This window comes from Kwoniella mangroviensis, chromosome 3 (genome assembly GCF_000507465.2).
Source record: "Kwoniella mangroviensis CBS 8507 chromosome 3, whole genome shotgun sequence".
Lineage (NCBI taxonomy): Eukaryota > Fungi > Basidiomycota > Tremellomycetes > Tremellales > Cryptococcaceae > Kwoniella > Kwoniella mangrovensis.
This window is the reverse complement of record NC_088829.1, coordinates 1756961-1781511: the sequence shown is the minus strand read 5'-3', so window position 1 is coordinate 1781511 and position 24551 is coordinate 1756961. Positions and strand designations below refer to the sequence as shown.

General features: G+C 44.9%; 11 protein-coding genes across 11 annotated transcripts; 4 read left to right on the top strand and 7 right to left on the bottom strand.

Annotated features, from left to right (window-relative positions):
- Positions 1-403: 403 nt before the first annotated feature.
- On the top strand, positions 404-4094 carry I203_108491 (uncharacterized protein; the record flags this gene model as incomplete). Its single annotated transcript, XM_065518410.1, has 15 exons — positions 404-562; positions 666-1105; positions 1179-1245; positions 1352-1613; positions 1708-1781; positions 1850-1945; positions 2012-2111; positions 2171-2554; positions 2632-2873; positions 2950-3120; positions 3196-3345; positions 3407-3478; positions 3529-3601; positions 3653-3835; positions 3892-4094. The coding sequence occupies 15 exons, from the start codon at positions 404-406 to the stop codon at positions 4092-4094; spliced, it is 2676 nt and encodes an 891-aa protein (XP_065372775.1).
- A 537-nt stretch (positions 4095-4631) lies between these two features.
- On the top strand, positions 4632-6709 carry I203_108490 (uncharacterized protein; the record flags this gene model as incomplete). Its single annotated transcript, XM_019148661.1, has 5 exons — positions 4632-5272; positions 5350-5654; positions 5781-5962; positions 6034-6213; positions 6356-6709. The coding sequence occupies 5 exons, from the start codon at positions 4632-4634 to the stop codon at positions 6707-6709; spliced, it is 1662 nt and encodes a 553-aa protein (XP_019002244.1).
- A 611-nt stretch (positions 6710-7320) lies between these two features.
- On the bottom strand, positions 7321-10003 carry I203_108489 (uncharacterized protein; the record flags this gene model as incomplete). Its single annotated transcript, XM_019148660.1, has 12 exons — positions 7321-7678; positions 7775-7913; positions 8012-8103; positions 8168-8229; positions 8290-8318; positions 8375-8469; positions 8535-8649; positions 8718-8812; positions 8977-9136; positions 9218-9290; positions 9457-9716; positions 9880-10003. 12 exons carry the CDS (start codon positions 10001-10003, stop codon positions 7321-7323), a joined length of 1602 nt encoding a protein of 533 aa, XP_019002243.1.
- A 427-nt stretch (positions 10004-10430) lies between these two features.
- I203_108488 (uncharacterized protein) lies at positions 10431-13084 on the bottom strand (the record flags this gene model as incomplete). The annotated part of the gene is made up of 13 exons (XM_065518409.1): positions 10431-10607; positions 10662-10756; positions 10823-10902; positions 10962-11079; positions 11138-11168; positions 11230-11485; positions 11551-11627; positions 11698-11754; positions 11810-11906; positions 11962-12137; positions 12193-12261; positions 12336-12773; positions 12881-13084. 13 exons carry the CDS (start codon positions 13082-13084, stop codon positions 10431-10433), a joined length of 1875 nt encoding a protein of 624 aa, XP_065372774.1.
- Positions 13085-13548: 464 nt separating this feature from the next.
- Positions 13549-14824, bottom strand: I203_108487 (uncharacterized protein; the record flags this gene model as incomplete). The annotated part of the gene is made up of 2 exons (XM_019148658.1): positions 13549-14705; positions 14785-14824. The coding sequence occupies 2 exons, from the start codon at positions 14822-14824 to the stop codon at positions 13549-13551; spliced, it is 1197 nt and encodes a 398-aa protein (XP_019002241.1).
- Positions 14825-15283: 459 nt separating this feature from the next.
- On the bottom strand, positions 15284-16045 carry I203_108486 (uncharacterized protein; the record flags this gene model as incomplete). Its single annotated transcript, XM_019148657.1, has 2 exons — positions 15284-15915; positions 15979-16045. 2 exons carry the CDS (start codon positions 16043-16045, stop codon positions 15284-15286), a joined length of 699 nt encoding a protein of 232 aa, XP_019002240.1.
- Positions 16046-16551: 506 nt separating this feature from the next.
- Positions 16552-17702, bottom strand: I203_108485 (uncharacterized protein; the record flags this gene model as incomplete). Its single annotated transcript, XM_019148656.1, has 3 exons — positions 16552-17459; positions 17523-17600; positions 17663-17702. 3 exons carry the CDS (start codon positions 17700-17702, stop codon positions 16552-16554), a joined length of 1026 nt encoding a protein of 341 aa, XP_019002239.1.
- Positions 17703-18546: 844 nt separating this feature from the next.
- I203_108484 (uncharacterized protein) lies at positions 18547-19476 on the bottom strand (the record flags this gene model as incomplete). Its single annotated transcript, XM_019148655.1, has 4 exons — positions 18547-18687; positions 18849-18955; positions 19122-19237; positions 19307-19476. 4 exons carry the CDS (start codon positions 19474-19476, stop codon positions 18547-18549), a joined length of 534 nt encoding a protein of 177 aa, XP_019002238.1.
- A 1091-nt stretch (positions 19477-20567) lies between these two features.
- Positions 20568-22022, top strand: I203_108483 (uncharacterized protein; the record flags this gene model as incomplete). Its single annotated transcript, XM_065518408.1, has 4 exons — positions 20568-21105; positions 21217-21294; positions 21468-21811; positions 21909-22022. 4 exons carry the CDS (start codon positions 20568-20570, stop codon positions 22020-22022), a joined length of 1074 nt encoding a protein of 357 aa, XP_065372773.1.
- A 155-nt stretch (positions 22023-22177) lies between these two features.
- Positions 22178-23246, bottom strand: I203_108482 (uncharacterized protein; the record flags this gene model as incomplete). Its single annotated transcript, XM_019148653.1, has 3 exons — positions 22178-22236; positions 22324-22427; positions 22540-23246. The coding sequence occupies 3 exons, from the start codon at positions 23244-23246 to the stop codon at positions 22178-22180; spliced, it is 870 nt and encodes a 289-aa protein (XP_019002236.1).
- A 248-nt stretch (positions 23247-23494) lies between these two features.
- On the top strand, positions 23495-24521 carry I203_108481 (uncharacterized protein; the record flags this gene model as incomplete). The annotated part of the gene is made up of 5 exons (XM_065518407.1): positions 23495-23497; positions 23557-23637; positions 23733-23950; positions 24063-24135; positions 24279-24521. 5 exons carry the CDS (start codon positions 23495-23497, stop codon positions 24519-24521), a joined length of 618 nt encoding a protein of 205 aa, XP_065372772.1.
- Between the last annotated feature and the right edge of the window lie 30 nt (positions 24522-24551).

Below are 24551 nucleotides of genomic sequence, written 5' to 3'. Positions count from 1 at the left end.
TATAGATTAGCGAAATTGAGATTATACATCTGAAATCGAATCTGTGATTGTATCTTATGTTTAGTATCCCCATTAGCTAGAAAGATGTCTGTATAGTATATTGGAATCATGTATCACTCATTCACGTTATGTTTCATTGAGATTGCGAGGAAGACAACAAAATTATGAGAACATTACATGTTCGGTCACCGAGATGGGAAAGTCAAACGCGTCGGTACGGGTTGATCATCTAATTTCGATTTTCTCGACTTGTTTAACAGCAATCATTCATCATTCATCGGTCTCCCACCTCACCTGGCCGACAACAATTACTATTACAACCTGATATCATGCTTGAATAGCATTGCTCAGTGTTCATGACTGCAGCTCAAGTCTATGTACTGAGTCATCAACAACATGCAAAATGACTGAACCTTCCTCCTCCTCTTCGAGATTGACCTCGACATTACCTCCACTTCCCACTCCGACTTCCTTCCCCTTTCCATATCCTCAACCATACGATATCCAATTACAGTTGATGCAGGTGGTATTCAGAGCAATAGAGGATGGTAAGATAGGTATAGTGAGTATACTCTGACTTTCTTGATCCATCCACACGAGTTTTGATGTGGCTTCCGTGTTGCAATAACGAGACTGGTTGACTAACATACTGTGCTGTGAGATAGGTCGAATCGCCTACTGGTACAGGTAAATCCCTCTCCCTTCTCACATCAACTCTAACATGGCTAGAGCAACATCAACAGCGGCTCACCACCGTCTTCACCGAGGGACTGAAGGAGAAGTTGAGGATGGATGATCCTTCGGATCCCGAATGGGTGATTGAACATTCACTTAAAGCGAAACTTTCCGAGTTGAGGGGCGTGGAGGAAAAGAGGGAAGAAAGGTTGAAGAAAGCCAGAGAGAGGGAAAAGAAAATTAGAAAGAATATGGGTATGGGGATGAACAAGGGGATGGGTGTAGTGGTGAAGAAGCCGAAAGTTGATGGTGGTACTGATAGGGAAGATGGAGTGAAGAAGGAGGAAGAGGAGTTTTTACCTGATGATTCGGAGCAAGGAGATCCGGAAGGTCCGTATATCAGTAAAGAAGTGAGGGATCTGATGAATAAGTAAGCTTCTTTCCGTACAAGCAGCTCCCGAGTGAGGGAAAGACAGAAGCTTATGTGTAATTCTGGGAAATAGGTATGAAGCTTCGAGACCCAAGGTCAATGCAGAAGTAGATGAAGAGGAGGGGGAAGATCTACCTAAGGTGGGTAGAATGATTCCTTCCTCTTCTCTCATTTAACTACAACGAACACTTTGTTTCTATGTATCACTCAATACGGTTATACTGAGGACCCAGTCCATACATACAGATATACTATACTTCCCGAACCCATACTCAACTCCGACAACTTACATCTGAGCTACTCAAAACCTCTTTCCCCGTATCTGATTCTGGATCTGACTTGACCAACGATTACCCGAATTTTAGTTTCAAATCCAAAGGAGTCAGCCTTGTACCGCTCGGAAGTAGGAAACAACTTTGTATCAATGATAAGGTCCGATCGTTAGCGAAGAGTAGTGGAGGAGGGGATGAGAGATTGAACGAAGCTTGTTTGGACATGCAAAAATCTGGTATGTTGCTCTTCCTTCTGGGTCGATCCAAGCGTGACACTATTCCTTAACTGTGATATTTCGGTAAAGCTGATGAGTTATTCGAGGTGCATAGGTAAGACAAGATGCGAATTCTTGCCTACCAAAGCAGAGGAAGGTATAATGTTAGATGCAAGAGATTCAGTATTGGTGTGTCATCTATACATGGGCCGTTCGCTCAGCGTTGTGCGAAAAGCTCACACATTGATGCTTTTAAGGCATCGGTGAAAGACATCGAAGATATAGTAGCTATAGGGCGCAAATCCTGTGTTTGTCCTTATTACGCTACGAGACGAGCCGTCAAGCAAAGTCAGGTATGCTCCAAGGATCAGCTCACCGGGAGGCGAGATCATTCAAATTAGCTGATATGGTGTGAGCAGATTGTGACACTACCTTATAATCTGTTATTGCAGAAGAATGCAAGGGAAGCGTTGGACATCAATCTGAAAGATCAGGTCATAGTCATCGACGAAGCGCATAGTGAGCTAGTTTCCTCACTCCATCATGTCGGAAGGTCAAAGCTGATTTGAACGAGTTAGATCTTATCGATACGTTACTGTCCATCTATTCAACCACGTTAACTTCCAATACGATATCCGGTGCGATAATTCAACTACAACAATACTACGCCAGGTTCAAAAACAGGTTGGAATCTGTACATTCCCTAAAAATAAGACAGGTATTGAGCCTGCTGCAAGGTTTGACTAAAGTTTGTCAAGATTTCATCAATGCCCATACCGGGAAAGGGAAGGTCAAGACCGAGGTTTTGAATATCAACGAATTGATGGAAAGGATAGGTAAAGGGAATGATCAGTTGAATCCACTGGATCTGGTGGGATATTTGAAGGAAAGCAAGCTGGCGAGAAAGATTAGTGGGTTCTCGGAGTTTGTTCTGGAACAGAAAGAGAAAGAAAAGCAAGATGGTGAGCTATACTTGACCCGATTGTCCTAGCTCATCATGAGGTAATGCTGATTGACTCTGCGGTTTTCGTGCAAGTAGAGAGGAGATTCAAAGGGACGTCAACCCAGCGGCACGCTTCCATTGCTTCATTCCATATAGTCGAATCCTTCCTGTTGTCACTTGTGGATTCGAAAGATGACGGAAGAGTCATACTTTCTTCAGAAGGGGGGAATTCGAACGTAGTGACAATCAAATATGTCTTGTTGAATCCCGCAGAAAGGTTCAGAGAGATTGTTGAAGAAGCTAGATCGGTCATTTTAGCAGGAGGCACTATGGAACCTGTACGTGGAGACAATCGACCATATAGTGCTAGAATGACATTATTCCAAGGCTTACGTCTTGTGATGTTGCACTCAGATATCGGATTTCCTCCAACAGCTATTCCCTTCAATACCTAAAGATCGATTTTCGACTTTATCATGTTCGCACGTGATACCTAAGGAGAACCTCTTGACGCAGGTAGTCTGTGTAGGACCGAGGAAGACTGAACTCGAATTTAAGTATTCAAATAGAGAAAATGATACAATAGTAAGAATTACAAACTTATAGGCTTATCAAGGGGAATCACAAAATGTGACAGCTAGTAGCTGATGTTTTGATTAGATGACCGAACTTGGCTCAGTCATTCAATCGATAATTGGGTTAGTCCCCGACGGAGTGGTGGTTTTCTTACCTTCTTATTCGTTTTTGGATAAAGTGAGAACGACTTGGGCCAGCTCGGGTCTCATGAGTAAACTAGGAGATAAGAAGGCTGTATGTTAGTTGTAACTCAAGGTGTGATCGATTGGCGATCAGCTGATCACTCGTGGAATAGCTTTTCTTCGAACCTCAGACTAGCGGTGATGTGGAGAGTACATTGAGGGATTATGCCCTGGCTATCTCGGCCGTAAGTATTTGAAGGATCGGCCATGATGATAGCTGACTAAGTGGATGTAGGGCGACGCAGGTAACAAAAGTAAGAGAACTGGTGCTTTGCTGTTCGCAGTAGTAGGAGGTAAATTATCTGAAGGTCAGTTTCCACCGAAAACAGAGAAGCAACTGCTAATTGAAGGGAATTTAGGTATCAACTTTTCTGATTCACTCGGACGTTCTGTGATCATGGTCGGATTGCCATTTGCGAATGTCGGTTCTGTGGAATTGCAAGAGCGCATGAAGTATATTGAGGGATTGCCTGGGAATAGTAAAGAGTCGAGTAGGGAGATGTATGAGAATCTATGTATGAGAGCGGTCAATCAGTCTATCGGTGAGTTATCGGCATATCTACGTTGTGGACAAAACGCTGATTAGGGTTGTTATCAGGTCGAGCTATCAGACACGCGAATGACTATGCCACGATCTTACTTATCGATAAACGATATGGCACGCCGCGAATCAAGAAGAAACTGCCTAAGTGGATAGGTCAGGATGTGAAGATCCAGAATGATTTCCCGAGTGTAGCGAAGAACGTGGCTTTGTTCTTTAGGGAGAAGAGAGAGAAAGAAAGGGGGTCGAGGTCAAACTGACAGGAAGTTTGGCATCGTTTGGGTTACTTTGGAGAAGAATGGAATGTTGTAATGAAGTTGGAATTTTGTATGCATGCATGACAGACGACTGGGATTCCATTGTGCTTGAAATGTGAGTGAGTTCTTTGGTCAGGTCCTTTGCCATACTCATCGATACTACTAATTTAACGCACTGACCTTGTGATGGTTTCCCTTTGTTGTCATAGCACACGGACACGAGAACAGAGCGTGACGCATGGATCATCAACATCAACATCAACTCAAATAATAACAATGCATCCCCATCCCATTGACTCACTCCTATTGACTCTTCATCCGTACATCAATATCCTACTGATCATCCTGATACCCATTGACAAGAAAACAGAAGAGACGATCAACTCAATCACTCATCTTACTGACATCATAATCGGAAGATCCTCTTTCTTTCGCCTTGTCTTTCATCATAACCCTATCACTTCCTTTGTCAACATCCAAAATCGGATACAACAACGATATTCTCGACCCAATAATCCATAATCGACAGTCAATCCCACCATGGCCCCTTCCTTCCTCCGCAAGAGAGCTAGACCTCAATCAGTCTCACCTACAGACCCCACCAAGGTAGTTCGACCTTCTCTATCTCTACCCGATCTCACTACACCTTTATTAGACGTGTCATCATGGGAAGAGGTCCCTCCGTTTAAATTCTCATCTAAACAATCTCAATCTCAACTTCAAAATAAAGATAAGGAAATGTCATTTAGAGGTAGAGGCAAGAAACCAAGTTTGGTCTCTGGAGATACTCAATTTCATAGACCTTTTACACCCAAACCGGTACATTCCCCTCAGCCTCAGCAAGATATTTATAGTATAGTGGATATCAATTTTGATCGGAACGGATACGGATATGGAGACTCGGTCGATAAGAATGATTTCAGAAAGAGTAAAATTGGTTGGTCAAGTGATCATCCATTTTCACAACCTGTGAATTTACCACCAACATCTTGGAATAACCACAATACGAGCAACGGTAATCGACCCCACTCGAATTCCAACCTGTCTTCGCCTTCGATTTCGCAGGATGGTCAGAGGGATAGTTTACATAGAGTGATCAGTAGACGAAAAGGTAGGAAGAAGGGGACAGTAGGGAAATTGAACGTTGTGATAGTAGGTGGACAAGGTGTAGGCAAGACTAGGTGCGTTACTGTTTCCTTCGACCTGCTGTACAACCCCAATGATACGAGGAGTGAAAATTTATTGATTTGGGTGGTAGCTTTACCAATCTATTTCTCTCATCACTTTCCACCCCAGAACATCCAACTCCATTTATCCCCCTCAATCCCACCAAATCTCTTAGTGCCCATACGGCCATATCAACCATGTCAGAAAAACTGTTAGTGCGAATCATCGATACACCAGGATTAGACCTCAAACTGAACGATGAGCTGTCGCACAAGTCTCGCGAGAGGGGTGTAGCTGGATTGATAAGATTGTTGGAAGATAGGTTCGAGGTGATGTGTCAAGAGGAAAAAAAGATTCGAAGGATGACAGGTGGGGAAGAAGGGCTGATACATCTTGGTGAGTGGCAATAACGTTCTAGAGCTTTATGATAGGTCCTACCATATCAATGTTTTGGGGACAACTCTGCTCTTGTCACATACTGTGAACTTTGATATCTAATCAGATTTCTCTTACTTTGAGTAGTGATCTACCTGATAGACGCCCGAACCATACTTCATCCCCAATCCCCACGAGACACGGACCCAGTAGATTGGTCTTGTCTAGGCTTATTTGACGATGATCAACCTTCCTCTCATCCCACGTCAATCCATGATAATGGTGCATCATCGGGTCAACCGAGCTTATCAGAATTTGAAATTGAGATAGTAAGCTACCCATTCCGGATTATGATCACAACCACTCCAGCTTACAATGGGTCCTCTTTTATTTGTTGCAGATCCGTAAATTATCGAGAAGGGCTAATGTCTTACCTATCCTTACTCACTCTGATTGTATGACAGTATCTGAGCTGAGCTTGGTCAAAGACGCTTTGAAAAGGGATTTGAGCAACAAGAAGAATGATATCCCAGGTAAAGGTTTTGGAATTTTCAATGAACTCGACGAAGGTTCAAGGAAAGTGAGTCATTGTCATTCTTCTTATATTCACCTGTACATCAATCCTTTCTGGCACAAATGGAAGACTGCGCATGGAGCAGCAAAGACAGGATGCCTTCGGATCCTTTGAGTCGAATGAAGCTGATCCCCAATATCAAATTCAGAGTCTCGATTTCTCTGAATCCGACCGACCTCCTCTCAATCAAGACCAAAGACCTCCCACACCCGACTCACTCGAATCGCCATCTGAAACCAGCCCCTCTGGGTCTGAGTTGCCCTATTCTTTTTTCTTGCCTGATCACACCACCACGACTCCCATTATCGAAGAAGATCCATCTAGGAAATACAAGTGGGGAGAAGCGAAATTGTTCGATTCCGCTCACTCAGATTTCATACAGTTGAAAGAAAGTATCCTGGGGGACAATTCGAAGATATTGAGAAGTAATACTCGAGAGACGTTGTATGAGAATTATAGGACTGAGAGGCTGTTGGCTAAGACTGGGATGAGATGTGAGTAGATATTCTAAGACTGATAAGATCGAGTGATATGATCATATCACATGAATCCAATCTTGAATCCAGATTTGATCAACTTTCTTGCGGTATAAGCTCTTTGCTGATGCCCTCCCCCCCGTTCGGTAACATTGTAGTACAATTGGACGAGAAACAAAAACTGTTAAAAGAGATCCACAGGGTCTGATCGAAGCTGAAGACTGAAGAGGTCAACACCGGTTGGCTGATATCACAGACATAGTCATTTCTTCATTCGTTTTTCTGTATCTTCATTTCGTTTCATACGTGTTACTGTATACGCGCAAACTTCTATACCCGCTCACTTTATAGGAACCTCATCATTGGATTTTGCAGTGCCATTGTTCTACATTTGCTATTTTTTTTTTGGTTTCGCCCTCCATTCTTATGTTCATGCCCACTTCGTCATTGGAATCTGTGTATTCTCCGTAGGGTGTGGAGCTGTGCTTCATGCAAGACATGTCATACAACTTGCAACGATGGACTGTACTGTATCATACATACATAATGATCAATCGTAAAATTCAATACCAGGTACCAAATTAATCCCATTGATCACCTTTGTAACCAATTGTCATATCGTTTTTCTAAAAGTACACTATATATCTTTCTTGCCTTCTTTCTCACCTCTATTCACCTCCTCCACAGCCTTATCAAGTGTATATTCCGATGCTTCCATATCCCTCGCCTGTTGTGTGGCTGTAGAAGGTAGGATTAAAGGCGAGTCATCTAAACCTTTGGCAGGTCTACCTTGATCAGATTCATACACGCTTTCGTTAGAAGAGTTCGAGTGAAAATCCCGTCTCTGTCCCTCTCCAGAATCGGGTTCAGGCTCCCCCTCGGTGAAAGTCGATGGTGAATGGGGAGTAGAATTTGACGCGATTGAAGATGTGCTGGTTCCAGTCGCTGAGGCAAGTTCCATCTCTTTTCGTAATTTCTCCAATTCCCTCTCAAACCTGTAATCCAATACAACACACTGTTAGCATGACTCATCCGCAAGCTGGTGGTGGGCATTCAAATACAGTGTGATGTGGCTTGAAAGATCAACTCACTTTCGCCCAAATACTTCGACATAGAAACTCGCTCCGTTCCATGCTGATACAGCGAAGATGATAATCAAGAAAGCCGAACTTGCTTTTGAGCTGTGGATGAATAAGGTAGCAGGCGGGATCATGAAGATGATGCTGTAGACTGTAAGGTTCAGTCACGACGTGCAACGTCAGCTACACCTCCAGGATAGCCGTCGCATAAAGAGGTAATAGGATTGAAAAGGGAATGACAGTACTCACTCAATTGACAGAAGATGAACCATAACTCTCTATGTTCAGGTCTTATACCCCTCAATGCTTTTCCAATAGGACCGCGTTTGTCATTCAACAAGCTAGTATCGCAGGTGGCCATCAGCTCTTATAATGTTGACAGTCATAAAACCAATATGGACTCACTACTGGAAAGAATTCTGCCTTTGGCCTGATTCAATCTTACTTTTCCTATCTAATGAGATGAACTAAAATGATACCAAAAAATCAAATTCGATCCTCTTGTCTGTCATATAATCAAAACTTACCTTGTAATATGCTGCTTGCCAGAGTATATCTAATTGAACCAAATCAATGACCCGATCTCATGCAAGATCAAATGAGTCAACTCACATGGTACTCCACTTAGTAAGATCATAGTATACCATTTATAATTATCGACATCCCTCAATCCCGGATATCTCTCTTCGGCATTGGGATAATTGTGTCTACACATATACGTTAAGAGCTACACTCTGATATACTCTGATACACACATGGAAAACTGGCTCACCTAATTACGCTCAGGACCATAGGAGGGTAGATATGGATGAATATAGATATGATCTTGTCCAATGAATGGAACACCAGGGAGTTTCGCCATGTTATGATAGCGCTGGCGATTGGACCTGTATGTATCAGAGCAACACGTTAGTAAGCTGGCGGGCCAAATCCTTAACAGGTCACGACAGCTTACCTAATGTCAAGAGGTAACAACAGATGAACAAGGTTGTCGAGGATGGGAGTACCCAGATCCAAAGGAGATCAAGGACGTTGACGAAGTAACATAAACTGATTAATAGATGTGCGATGTCAGCCAAGACTCAGTCTCTTCTCTTGCATACCGATAGCCAGTCTTATCCAAAAGACTACCGTTGAGAACTCACTCTTCATGACCAACACATCAGATCAGATCAGCAAATGTCATCTTTCAACTAAATAGAGAGGAAATCAACCCACCAAATAAGAAATAATGCCATGCTTTTCTCTTATAGGTATAAAATCTCAAAGGGAGGTATAAAGCGCTCTGTACGGTATAGGCCAAAGGCATGTAATCAGGTCTCATACCGTACAACAGACATGTGAATGCTAAGCTCATAACCCCGAATAAGAAGGCTAGAGGGTAACATTGATCATGAAGTTAGCTGAATAGCCGTAGTTGGAAAAAGGTACGTAGGTAGTGGTAATATCACTTACATATCTTATCTTTCGTTCTGACTACTTGAGCGGATCTCCAAGAACTAGATAGATGGGTGACTTTTGCCGCTAACTGATTGGGTAGAACAACTATATCAGCTATGCAGCTCCACTCATACTCATCTATCCATTGATAAGTAGCTAAGTGGTTGATTCTGTACAGCTCCTATAGAGCTATCCTGATGTGCCCCTTGATCACATGCACTTCCACATCTCGTTGTATTATCCAGTCCACTCACCTTGACTTTTATCCTCTCTACCTCCCTTTCCACCTCCCTCCTATATTTCTCACCTACACTATCCCTTTCTCGATCTTTTCCCTTTTCTCTGTCGTCATCTACTTCCTCATCTACGTACAAGATCGTACTTCCTCCTCCACCAGGTGTCCTCAACCCTTTCGGGAGTAACTCGACAGCTCGAGATTTAAGTTTGGACGATTGCGCTTTGATACGTCTGTTGAATAGGTCCAGTCGGGAGTCAAAGAATGTCTCGATAACATCTATCAGTACACAGCATTGTCAGTATCTCTGTGCATAAAACAGATCATCGAGAAAAAGAGGGACATGTTTATGTGGATAGATGGGTGAGTAGGTGTGGGAAAATGAAATGACCCGACATGGGGCTAAAATCTGGCACATAGAGAGTAAATAGTTCGGACTCACCTAACAACGTCAATGCCCCAGCCCAATCTTCAGAGTACCTATCCAGCGACGGCAATGTCATGATGTTGGTGAATGACGAACTTCTAGGTAGAGGGTCGCGACGAGGTGGATCAGTAGATGACATGTTGGGATGATCCACAGGACGAGATGTTCCGCTAGATGTTTGATCTGTATGGCCAGAAGTGGAGTTATATATCTGCTGCCCGTACTGAGCCAGGCAGTAGTAAGATTGATGGTAGATGACGATGAATATGGGGGGTTTATGGGGTGTGTTGAAGTGATCGTCAAGTTTAGATGATATTCCAAGAGTGAACGTGTTGACAAGTTTGTGTTTTGGTGGTATGACGCAATGATCGCCATCACCATCACACTCCCTCCTCACTTCCAACCTCTGCATGTCTCACCAACTTGGATCACCTAATCCGCCGTACAACTCATTCCTTATGCATGTAATGATAATTTACAAATACATACATGAATCAGAAACAATGCTATACGAGCAAAGTACAAAAAGGGGCACGTCTGCAAGACGATAATTTTCATTCCTTTCCTTACGGTAACACCTTTGTGACGACACCTAAAACTTTCGTCTTTGCCTCTCTCAACAATATCAACTGACCCTCTTTCAAGAACTCGGTATGACTTATGAATTCGAATACACACTTGGCGCGATCACCTGTCCTTATCAATCCGGACGGATGGTCCAATGAGACGATTCTGACGGTTTGCTGAGGAGCAATGTCAGCAACGACTGGATGAAGGCGTAGAAAAATTGAGCTTACCCTTATGGCACCGCAATGCATCATTGCTTGGTATTTCGGCTGAATGGTGGATGCGTGATGCAATACCATGACCATCCCTTCGAATCGTTTGACGGCTGCATATTCATCAGGACTCGTTAACAAATACAGATTTTTAACATATGAACGCAAACTATACTCACCCTTCGGAGGGTTCTCAGTCTTCCCTATCAACACCATCCCCTTCCTAACCTGTGTCCTCCGTATCCTCTTGAGCGCAAAGCTGTATCAGGATAATATGAGTTGGACCCCTTGCGAAATGTGAAGCAATCGAAAACTCACGATACACTCTGACCAGCTTCACCACTATTGACCGAGGCCCGCTTACGCTGTATCGTCTTAACAGCAGTGGGCATGAATTGACCGACAGAATCTGGTCCAAGGAGTACGGCGTCGTTGGCTGTGTTGGGTCGAGATCAATAAGCTGGATAAACCATCAAGTGTATCGAACAGCTCACCATGCACCGTACCAGAGGTGATCACGCCGCTCTGTTTAGTTGGACTTATAAGCATGGGCTTCAAGTTGAAATGACAAGAAGCTCAGACTTACCACAACAGTACCAACGAACGGCACAGAGAAGACATCGCTTATCTGGAATTCAAATGGGGCGTCCACCACGTACTTGTCGTCCGACTGAGAAGACGGCAGGCAATTTAAGAACGTCCTGAGCATCGGTAAATTATGGCCGGTCACATTAGATACCATGAAGATTGGACACAACCTTCCACCTGAGCCTAGCGGTTGACCGAGATATCTCGCGCAGTCTACCGCCTCTTGAGCTGTGTTCACAAAGACCGGTATACGCCTGGGTGGGATATTTTAAGTGAGCTTGACGAGATAGTGAGATGGAGGCGCTCAAGGGTAGCTCACCTGCATCCGGGACTTCTCAATACTTTGGTAAGCATATTGACTGTTTGCTCAAGAATTTTCGGTGGCGTCATATCGATCTGCGATGGGGAATTACCGTCTGCTTACGACGCATCAAGGACGTAGGGAAAGAGAGAAAGCTGAACCTGCCTTGGTCACGCATACTGCTATGGGTACATTCAAAGCTAAAGCTACACCCAGGTGCTCCTGAAATGACCGAGTCAGTTACAAATCTCACTACCCAACGTTGGTGGGAGCTCACTTTGGACATTCCTATCAGACCAGCATTTCCGCCAACCATCAACATGACATAATCGGGTGCACATCCACTCAATCCGTACAAGGTAGTTTTGAAATACCTGAAAAATCGAATGTAAGCTAGGGCGGAAGGATTTTCCGAGAGCAGCAGCTTACCTCTCATGTCCTGCTAGATCAATGAAGCTTACTACCTTAGCAGCCCTTTTGCATATCTCCTCCCATCCCAGTTTCTCTCTTTTGGCAGCTGCTAATGCATGGTTGTGACCCTCTGCGTTATCAGTGATATGTGAGGTGGGTATGACAGGTTGACCCGTAGATGAGAAACCCAATATCTATATCATACCCATCAGTTAAGGTAAAAAGTCCAATAAGCGATAGTCAACTGACCTCGCCTCCTACTGACGATGTACGTCCAGTCTCAATCTCATGGGGATGTCTGAACAGCGCAACCCGAGCCTATGCACGCATGACGATCAGCTAACTTTATTTCTTGACGCTACAAGTAACCAGATAGCTAATATATCACTCACTTTGCCTCGTCCATCGTCCAATCCACCTCTAGTCAGTACTCCCAAAGTGGTACTCTTCCCAGCATCCACATTTCCCACAACGGCAACTCTAACTTCCATTATCTCCTCCACCCCTCTCGGTGTTAAACGCACCAGCCAACATCCATGACTGCTCTGATCTTGATTTGTCCGATATAGTTCGTTCAGTTCCGCTTTCAAAGCTTGACAGACAGTTCTAAGCTTGTCGATCGATTTATCTAATTTGGCTAAGGACAAAGGTATGCCCACTGTCGGTATTGGCTTTGAGTCATCGGTGGATGAAGGACTCAAAGTATAGGTATGTTGAGGTGAGGGGTGAGCTCCTAGTGATATCAGTTGTTCTCCATGGCCCTTTAACAGTTTTGAGGCCAGGCGGGATTGGAGGTCATCAATATTGTTGTCATCGGATATTATCAAGTCCTAGAATATGAAAGGAGGAGATCAGCTTTACACGTCGGACTTGCACTCTTATCAAAAGACAGCAGACAAAATATACATTATATAGGAATATGACTCGTATAACTCACCTCTAATGATATTTCAGCTACTTCATCCTTCTCATCCTCCACCTTCACCTCAATGACAGGCTGGTTCTTCGTCGATGGTAATTTGCCGTGATGTCTTGCCAGCTCAGCAGCAGCGTGCGCCTCTCGAGCTTCTTTGATGGATTGGATATGCTTCTCATGCGAGATTGCCTCGATCTCAGCTTGGAACGATTTCAAGGTAGTCATTATGCCTATGAGTTAGACTCGATGGAAAGTGGGTGGCAACAAGACGAATGAGAGAAGAATGGCTGGACGTGTAACCGTTATATCACGTCCTTTTGTCGTGTGAGCGGTGATGAATCTAAGTAGGATCCGAGTCGAGTCGATCTCGCTTTGTGTGTTATTTACGCTATACGATGCAATGCAATGCAATGCAATGAGAATAAGATTGATTGTTTGAACTGACTTCGATATCGATTGACTCGTTCGGCTATGATCTGTTGCTGTTAATCGGGCTCGCAATCTGGGAGGTACTACGTGGAGCCCCAGATCAACATTCGGAGAGACGATGGGTGGCAAAAATCGAATCTCAAAGTATGGATGCTGCGTATATTGAGCTGGCACTCAGCGTCAGTCAGACATACAATGCATGCAAAGATGAGGTTCCTCAATTAGCTTAGCTTCGGAGATCGGATGAAAGAGACCGAACACTAGTGCAAAGCTTCCCAGGAATCCCGAGGATCTTGAATCCTCTCTCCAGGTACTGGAGCCGTCACATCATCATCCTCGCTCCACCAACCATTTGCCTCCCTAAACCTTCTAATGAGGCCATCCTGATCGGCAAAAGGAACGCTCAGTTCATCTTGTCTATTTTCTTCACGTCTTTGATACTCAGCTCTGAGCCTATCGCGCGCACTTTTACCTACCCGCAGGCGTCGAGCCGCCCTATATTCATCGCGCACTGACAATTGCGCCTCCGTCAATGCAGCCGACCTCGCCCATCTCCAGTTTTCTGAGACGATATCATCTCGAGTGATTTGACTAGAGAAAGCCAATACGCCTTTCATCACTTCCACATCCAAGTCAGGCTTCACACAGCCGAATTGGAGCGAGGCCCACGCTGTGTCCGAATTGACTCTGTGGATCTCGACACGCGCATCCCGATCACACGCAGCCCGGTAATAAGGAGCAAATACTGATTGGTCGATCGCATCATCAACTCGATCAGGATTGTGTTCGACAGTCGTGTAGTTGATTCCCTCTTGCTCCAATGACGGTATGATTTCACGGAACCACGAGGGTCTGATCTCGCGTGGGACCACTTCGCGGGCCTTCAGATACTCCCGGAACGTATCTTGGACATGTTTCCATGAGACCTCTCCAAGAGGCTCTTGAGTCATATTGGCAGCTGTGTATGAGCATCGATGCAAGTTTGCATTGGCTTGATTCAGCATCGCTTGCGTAAAGGCATTGTACCTTGTAGCAGGGGCCACCGTATTTGGAGAATAAGCCGGTGTATCTTCCGAATAACCAGTACCACCTTGAGCTGAGGAGGAGCCATCGTACGATTGGGATTCATACACTGTGGGCCGCAAACCTACGTCTAATGAGCCTCCAGGATGGTAAGTATCGGCATCGTGAGCTTGGTTGTGCTGTAGTTGTCGCGCATAAGGATTGTACATCTCAAATTGCATCCCTTGATTCCATGTTTGACTTGGGACTTGACTCTGCCAAGAGCCAGGGGCTGGACCTGGTGCGGGGCTCTGCTGGTCAAAATTCAGTGAGGCTGATGGATAAGTGTCATGAATAGGCTGGAAGGGTGGCCATTGGTCACTGGAATCATCTTCATTGCCCCTCGAGCTGCTGGCTGTCAGAATCGTCAGTCAATTCAGTCCGAAAATTGTATAGGAGAAGTGGGAGCGGCATGATGGACTCGCCTTGCTTACTCCCTCTCCTTCTACCGCCGAACAATCTCTTGAAAGGCATTTCTACTCGATATGCTTTGCAGATATTTTTCTTCTCCCGGACCGACCTGAATGACAGCACTGGCTATGGTTGAATTTTGACAACAGTACGGGAGTTTGTAAGAGAAGGGGAGTGGCGTCCGTTAAAGAAATACGTAACTTCATCTTGCAGCCTGTCCAAACGAAAAATGTCGGAAGCAGCGCAAAGTTCGGATAAACAAAGGTGTTCAGAAGTGAAACGTGAAACAAAAAACGATCTGCGAGGCCATCTTTTCTTGTGCTTGCCAAGAAAGCTCTCGGATATCATTTCTCATAAAAGAATTTGGATATGAGACGTCACGCTGCTCTGCCTTTCAACGAGAAACTGCTGTAGAAGTGCATTAGTGAGAGTTCTAAAAAGATATGACAGCTATACTCTACATAGTCAGATATCTACCAAGCACCTCTCAGCCGAATGTGATGAACCAGTTCAAATACCTCGTCACCGTCCATTCTCCTCTCTAAACTTCCTGATTAGCATATCCTGACTATGGTAAGTAGCTTGCAACTCCATTCGTTTACTGTTCAGCTTACTCTTCAGTTCACCGTCTATATGACCTGGATAAGTCATCATAATCTTAGGGGTACCGGAAAGTCTCCAATATCGTTCACTCGTTTGTACCTCCACTTCCTCTCTCTCTTTGAACCTTTCATACTCCCAAGATCGACAAGTGAAATCGTACAGAGTGGGCTTATGCGAAAAGGTCATTGCACCCCTCACCAGGTCTATGTCTATCGCTGGTCTCTTACAATGGAAGTTTATTGATGACCATGCACTTTCAGCCTTAGTTCTGTATGGTAGAAGACGAGGATCATGATCACATGCGTTTTCGTCATTCCCATCTGGGGTGCCGCTTCCATTTTCTGATGAAAACTCGTCTCGAGCTTGGAGGTATTCACTGAATATCGATTGTACTTGCTTCCAAGGCATTTCAGAGCTGGAAGATTCTTGGTATTCTGCTTCATCATTTATGTCAGTGTGGTTGTTGCTCAGAGCGCAGCATTCGGAACCCGCTTCGTGGCCACGATTGGGATCGTTGACACCTGCACCATCTTCTAGATCGGAAGTTCCGGCTGAACAGGGATATACATATCAGTGTCCGTCCTTCATCTACTGCTGAAGAGAGATGTGCTCACTTCCGGCTTTGCTGCCTTTGCTTTGACTCAGAAAGTCTTTTACTTTAATAACGCAACAGCCTTTCATATTAGGGTGTTCGGGAATAGCTGTAATTGTCGATGATGCTTTAAGACACACGGCTGAAAGAAAAGCGAGCACCTCTTATATACTTTTTGGACACCAATGAAAAATATACACATCCCCGAGGGATGAGGTCATTCGAAATGGTGCGATGAGGATAACAGCAGTGCTCGAATAATCATCAGTCGAGGTGAAGGGTTAAAGAAAGAAAGGTATCGCTTTTCGGACCGGATTCATGCGAAAGCTGAATGTTTCGTTCTTCGTGGAAGTCTGTATCTGAGATTGAAGAAGGAATCGGCAATCTTGCCGGGTTGGGCTTAAAGGATACACGAACACGGACACTGTAACATATTCACTGAGATTCATTCGAGCATAAACATATGGTGCACCGGACCGTGTGCTGATACTGATATCAAGATGAAACGAAACACTAAAATCCCCCTCGTCCGAGAAAGTAAGGAATGCCAGAGCCGATATGACGACTTCTCAAGTATCGAGCGGCCTTCCATTGTTCATTCTTCATTTTCGGAGAGAAGTTTGTGTAGCAATATCTTTCTCTCCTCGAATGAAGCAAGTGCCTTCCTTGCTTCTGGATCATTCGAATGTTCGATATTTGGGAATCTCCCCTTCAAACCCGTCCATTCTCTGGTCAAGCTATCTTCTAAGCTTGAGAAGGGATCTTGCGAGAACGCATGTAAATCTTCGGGAGTATTCATATCACGTAAAAGGTGGTTGAGAGCAATCGCAGCTTCGATATCAAACTGTTGTGGACTGATGGGGTCAGTGGCCGACTCGACATCAGTGTCAGAGACCATGTCAAGCGGTTTCTCGTCGATCGCGAACGCCAACCAGTGACCCAAGGCTTTTTGCTTTCTCCATGTGACCTCAGGATTAGCATCGCAGATTTGTTTACATGCACCAGCGTAGGAATCAAGGACTTCCTTCCATTTGATCCTACGTTCATCTTTTGTCAACGAAGGGTTGACACTCGATGGGTCTGATTGCCACAACTTCGCGGCTTCTGTTCTAAATCGAGGCATAAGGTCTTTAGCAACTTGCATGTGAGAGTCTGTATATTCTTTCATACTTCCTTTGAGCTCATAGAAATTGAAAGGAAGTACCTCAAATTTGTTGACAGTATCGGTACCTACTGAGGTATCCCACGAGACAGCCCCGGACCGGATGATATTGCTGATACCCTCCACAACGTTGCCTGCATTTGCGTGGGTCATGTCTCCAGCATGTTGCCAGTGTCCTCCTTTTGGTGGTGCCGTCAAATCTATGGTTCGAACGTCGATAGCCTCAGTGTGATGATCTGCAGCGAAAATGGGGTAGGGATACAATTCTCTGTAAGGTTCTTGAGATAGCGTGGGGGCCTCAGATCCAAGAGGCGTGTACGAAGGTGGCGGTCCCCTGATTGCTAATCATTGTTGTTGTCCTCTGCCCGTCGTTTCACATGATGGTCAATCAGGGGAGGACTCACAACGAGATTGGGAAATTGTAGATTGCCTAGAGCTGCTGGCTATCGAGCTGCCCATTGTGCTCGATCGAGAGCTTGAACCTGAAAAGGATAATAACAAGTGATTAGCAAGGTCTTTTTGGTATACTGTAAACATCCCTCACCTTTACCCTTCTTTCCGAAAATTTTCTTTAAGCCCTTCATGGTTTTGGAATATTCTAATTTATTGTATGTTGAGGAGAGCAGGCGTGATATGGATATTTCGTGGTGCAGCTCTCACAAGCTTGACATCAGTCTTTGAGTGGCAAATCGGGATGAGCCTTGCCTGGTAACGAGTTGACTTTTTGACTGACAGGGTTTAAATGTGTTGTTCGCTGGTGGTACGATAGAGAATTGATGATTTGTGATTATCTTCATATCCTTTCTGCACAGAAGAAGCCTTAGTCCGTCTTTTCAGAACGAGAAGAGGCGAAGCAGGGGTTAGATGAGACATCCATGCACGTATAGTATGCTCACATGGTCCCTTTCAAGCAGGTGGTGGATTTGGCGCGAAGGGATCCCTCGAGGTATTGTCTGGACTTTAGTGAGTTAGCTCAAGATTCTCTTATTTCCTTCGAAGCGACCAACATCTTGTACTGTATCCTGCTTCTTGATACAGGAAGATACGTTTGAAAAAGGTCCTGTATTGGTAATATCTGGAATAGTCAATGAAGGGAGTGTTTCCTGACAGATTCTTTAAACATACAAGGAGATAAGGGGTATTTCGTATGTTGTAAGTTTTATACTTACTTGAGTGGTATTTTGCCCTTTCAAAACCATGAGGTAACACATATTTGAGTGCGGTCATCTGCCCCCACTCAAACATACCTAGACTTGATCAATGGAATGCGACTCCACTGGACAGCGCAGGGACAAGTGTGAGGTAGAAAAGTAGGCAAGATCCACTCGACGAATTTCGGTAGTAATTCAACTTATTCATGCTTTGTTACTTCTCACGCACATTGACCATAAGTTATAATCAAATTTCTCTCCTGCCATAAAACAGATGTTACTTTCCACCGAACCAAGATGACCAACCGCCCTTTGAAGATTCCTTGTCTTTCTCATGTGGTCCATCGGGATGAGGAGGTCCTTGCCCGTCATTGTAGCCCTTTTGAGCTTTTACTGGTTGAGCGGGTGTGTCACCTCCCTATGAGTACAAGGTAAATTAGCATTCAACCATCCCCAACCGTAGTGTGAAACTGTGATCAGGACACTCTATTGAAAGCCTTTCGATTCCCGCACAATCGCAAGATTTCGTCCAAGTGTCCAAGAGGGGGGGAGGTACGATCGTAGTAAAGCATAACTCACTTGAGGACTAGGTAATCCTTGACCTTTCATCTTCCTCTCCCTCATCTCTGCTAGACCTACACCACCACTTGCTGAAGGATCATCTCGAGTCTTGACATCGTGCTCGGCTGTATCAGGTATAGAAGAGTCAGCAGACTATGCCTTATAGTACCTACCATTGCTGAAGAGTCAAACTCGAGGGTAAAGGTATGCAAGCTTTCACAAGCGACAGGACCGACACTGGGGAGGTCTCAAGGGTAGATGTGGAGTTGGATGAGAAGTCGTATCACTCACCTGAATGGGATTTCCTGGATGATTCAGGTTGACCAGCTACAGTAGTGGATTTTGGATCACCCGGTGCGGCACCACCATATCGAAGAGCAGGATGAGGTGAGTTGACCGATGGGGATCTGCGATGATGTTTACCAGAAGGGTTAGCCTTGTGAGACTGACATAGTATAGAGTCACACAGGACCCACCCATCACTGTTCTTGCCATCTATGGCTGATTGACCTCTACCGTCCTTGGGAGCTTCCGCAGGTTTGGTCATTCCCGATACCTCATTCTTGGGTGAAACGATGTAGACTGCACCTAGTGCACCTATGGCGGATGCGATGAAGATCGGTAATTTGGAGTTTGAGCTTGCCATTGTGAATTCTTGGGTTATTTAAGCAGTAGTCGTTGTTGATTGAATGATAGCATAGAGCAGAAATGGGATAGACCTGATACGCTGTTAGTTATGTATATAGATAATCACCAGACTGCTCGAGTGCAGTTCGATCGAAATAGGCTTTGGGTATCATCGCGACTATTCATTATGACGTAGAGGCAGATCCATGGTGATGGAGATCATATCATGTCCGATCGATCTGCAGTTGGGCTTGACCAATACTTGCGATCTGGGTCAGAGAATGGTCGATAAGTCACTTTGATGCATGCATCCATGCAACCTGACTAGTATTTATGCTGCTGCCTTCCACCCATCCATCTGTCCAACGGAATGTCTATCACAAGCTTAAGGGTACCTTTATAATGGTATGGTGATGGTCGTCAGGTTGCTACTATTCGGCTAAAAAAGCGTGCCCTTCCTCAAGTCTGAAGCAATGTTTGTGTTTGTTTGTATGCGTATATCAATTACACAAGCAGCAAATCATCTCCTTCTCCGTTTCTCTTCTCCCTACTAACATGTTACTCATCAATACCAATCAAGTATTACAGCTCCGGTGTACACTTCAACTTTCGGTATGCCCTAGTAGCCAGTGCTTACACAATTTGTACCTTGACAAAGGAATCCCAGCAAAAAGTCCATACAGAGTGTAACGCTTCCTTCCTTCAGTCCTCTCCTCGCCGAAGTGATGACAGTATACACACCAAACTAACATAGTATGTTATGATCCAAAGCATCAATATCCTTCGTGATCTTCTAACGTTTCTCACGCTTGGTCTTTCTCGTGTTTAGTAGGGTTTAAGCTTACCATTCGATCAAGCCCAAGCCAAATCAAAACGATGAATATCGAAAGATCTGTCTGCATCATCATGTTCATTGACACTTTATTCGATTATTGACTGTCTGTATTCAAATCACCAACAGCGACTGCAGAAACTAATTCGACTCCCACCACATGGTGCGCATCAGTACCATCTTCAACTGATCTTCGCTCATTTAACAATCTTATTCCAGTCCCTTCGTACCAGCCGACTTTCCTCTTCCTCTCCTCCCAATTATTATCAGACAGCACGATGGCATTCTTCGGCGGTCTAAGTGGATGGTCAGGATCCTCCTGGTCAGAATGGTCTGGACTCGGGTCCGATTCCGATTCTGAATCTGAACCAGATACCGCGACCACCACCACCCCAGTAGTCCAAACATCATCGACATCCACACCTAATCCTACGACAGCTACAGCTACGGTAGTTCAGCAGGTAACAACCACGGCTGTATCCATCGTTACACCGTCTACCACAGCGTCGACCCCTAAAGCAGTGGCTATCACTCAAACGTCCAAACCTTCTTCTGGCGCGGTACCTTCTACAACTGCTAAAAATAACGCACAGACCTCGCAGCAGCAACAGCAGGCATCGCAAGTCTCACAAGTTGGCAGTTCCTCCATTGCTGGTGCCCAACCCTCCTCTTCCACCTCAAGACCCTCATCATCATCATCAGCAACACCGTCATCATCGACCAACTCTACAAAAGATGTAGGTGACATACCGGGTGATTGGATCTATTTCGGTTGTGTACCGAACAACAACGGGATGCCAGCGTTGAATACCACTTGTGAGTGTAACATTTGGACAATACTTCGATATCTTCTCAAATACAAGTGATGTCTGATGTCCCATAAAAGGATAAGACATTGGCTAGGTGCTGATTTATTACTTGTGATAGATGCAACTTCCGACGAACTTACGCCGGTGTTGTGTATAACAGCTTGTGCAGCTTCGCAATATCATTATGCTGGACTTCGTGAGTGTGATGTTTGCGTCTTTCAATTCTTTGTTCCATCCTGCATCCATCCTATGTTTTGGTTTATAACCCCTTCCAATCCTACATCACCGTGCACAATTCACCAAATACCCTCTCCCTCCGACTCTCATTTCCATTCACGTGATGTTCAATAGTAACCCTTTATCTCGTAGAAAACGGTAACGCCTGTTTCTGCGGTTCGACCATGACCACCTCATCCATCTCATCCTCTTCTTCCTCATCCTCGTCATGCAATATGGATTGTACAGGTGATCCATCGGGATCTTACAAATGCGGCGGTCCATCTTCAATGTCATTCTATCATCTAAAATCAATCGATCCAAACTCTTCATCATCCCAAAACCAATCTTCCTCCTCTTCAACCAACATAGATGGCCAGTATGGAGACAGTGGATCAGGGACGGTAGTGGTGTCTTTACCGGAATTTACCGGTACATTGATGGAGTATGGTGATCCGAGATTCAGGAGTGGTAAAGACGGGGTGGTATTCGGTGAGGTGAGTGATGTTTCCCTTTCTACTATCGTGCTCCCCTATCCCTAGTATTCAGGTAATGTGCGAGATTGAGTAGTACTGATCGTTTGATATATCGTAGATGTTCAAAATTTCTTCTTCCTCTTCACGATATAGGCCAGATCTAAATACGAAGCTTGAGGGTTTAGGATGGGTGATACTGCTTGGCTGGGTTGGTCTGAGGATATTGCGGTGATATTTCTGTATATTATGATCCAAAGTCCATATCCATATTCATTCTTCAACGTTTCACGTAGGTCCATATAACGTATGTTATGATGGACAATATCTTAGACATTCCCATCGACAGATGATCAGAGTCCAATAGCCCGAGAGTGTGCAAGAGCGTGATCATCGTAATGTAGGATCACCTTTATATCCCAAACAGACCCAGTACGCCTCACTCGACTCTGTAAATCAAATGGATGGTCAGTGCAACAGGAACAAAGGGAAACAGCAAAGTAGACGAAGCTCCTCCGTGGTGAGAGTAGACTTACCTGATCTCGATTCCTTTGGTTTCTCCACTACGACCTTCCCAAACCACGGGTCTAGCTCTAAAGAACGGAACTCGTTCATATCGGGATGAGCGAAGAATTTGATGCTGAAATGGGTACATATCAGCTTGATAGTGACGTCAATTACCAGTGTCGTTCAGTGCATCAAGACTTTAAATCAATTAGATGAGTTGTTGTAAGATTTGCTCTATCACTCACATTAAGTTCCCGCCTGGCCAAATTTTCTTTCCCTTTCCCTTCCCCTTGCCCAGCTCTTTCTTCGCTTCTTCTCCCTTTTCTGCCTTTTTAAGTACACCCCTAGCAAATACCGTGGCAGCCGCACAAAGCTGAAGACTCAAACTTATATCTCGCGTCTTGTTTCCGGTCATTGGGGCCATCATATCACTAAGTACGCAATCTACCATTCCTTGAGATGCAGATGTAGAAGTAGACGTAGACGTGTCCTCTTCATCTTTTTTGTCCTTGTCTTGATCATCATCCTGATTTTGAATAGTGGGGTTTGAACGGATTGTTCGTATCCTCAATTGCTCTCTTACGTCTTCACTTAAGAAATCTCCTTTTATAACCTCGACTCCAGGGATCGGTTCAATGTCCAATATATCCAGCGCAAAAACCTTTCCTTTACCTTTGGTCAGATGCGACACTACCTGGGACCATCCACCTGGAGCTGCACCCAGATCAACTATCACCTTTTTGGACCCTCCTGCACCTAGAAGAGATGGATGTTTGGCAGCGAGGGATAAGAGCTTGAATGATGATCTCGATCTATATGCTGGTTGATTTTGAGAGACCGAAGAGGAGTTGCCCGAACCAGAACGAGATTTGACGTATGGGTCGCGGGATTGACGGGCTATCCATCTTGAGGAGGAGGAAGATGATTTGAGGAGGAGAGGCGCGATACGCATGGTTCAGTGAGCTTCACACGGTCCGCCGTGTGAAGGTGGTATCGATAAAGCTCTGATAACGTTTGGACGAGGATTGTACGAGCATGAAGGAATCAGGTTTTATCGAAATTTCTTGCCTTGACGCTCGGACCGCCTCCACCGCTGACCTCGACTAGCTTAGCGTTCGAACAGATAGTCATTCATCTTCATCCTCATCCTTGACTCATATCAGTGCATAGTCAAGCATCCCCCACACCGCATTCGGTACAATGGTAATCTCTCTCAATCCTATGGTGAATTATCAAGCTAATGTCGCATGGTCATCATTCAGGCCAACGCATCTTCCAAACGAATAGCTTCGGCCAACGAGACAGCTCTGAAGAATCTCGAATTGGGATTATTGATCGTTAACGTGGGTGCTGATCGCTCATAACGTCTAGTCTCAGCTTATATGCAAGTATCTTTCGCGATGATATATATATAGCTGATATTTGCCTGATGTTATAGTCGCTTTCCCCCCTCCTTCGATTCTTTCTCTCCCTGGTGACTTCCCGATCATTCATCCCTCGCAAATTCGTCATCTTCCTCCATGTGGTACTTGTAGGTGGATCAATAGTCACCTGGAGATGGTTCAAGACGGTCGGTACGCCTTCTCGTGCTGGCTCTGGAGTGAGGGTGGGTGCAGATCTGGGTGGGAAGGGTGTGATTGAACTGGGATGGGACCTGTAAGTACATTTCGTTAAAACCTATCACGTCTGCTATCTGCATCATCATGACCGGCTTGGATAAAAGACTTTGAAGTAACATGCTGACCTGTGTCCATGGTGATGGGTACAGAATCTACATGACTTGGATATGTACACTTGGTTCGGCAATACTGGGCGATTGGGTATGGTGGTTATCTCTTTTGGTGGGTTCAGCGTATAGTCATCTATCATCATAATCGTTCAACGTTTTTGCCCCCTCGCCCACGTACTGCATGATTATTTGCTTTTCACTCAAATCATTCTTTATTATCCTCGAGTACACAGGCTGATTCTTTGTCACACCCAGATCCCCGCTTTCGCATCATACAAGCTATTCTCAACCATCCGCCCCATCCTCGCCATGTTTCTTCCAGGAATATTCGGTCCTAAAAACCCTCAAGCTCAAGCACAACAACAGCAAGCACAAGGCAATGCTGCTGCTACAGGTGGAGAGGACAGACCTGAATCGAAGAGACAAGCTAAGCTCAAGGCTAGGATGGAAAGGGGTGATAAGAGGGTGCAGCAGGTTCAGGTGCAACGGAATAGGTAGATCAGCCTCTCCATCACATGAGAGTGGTGT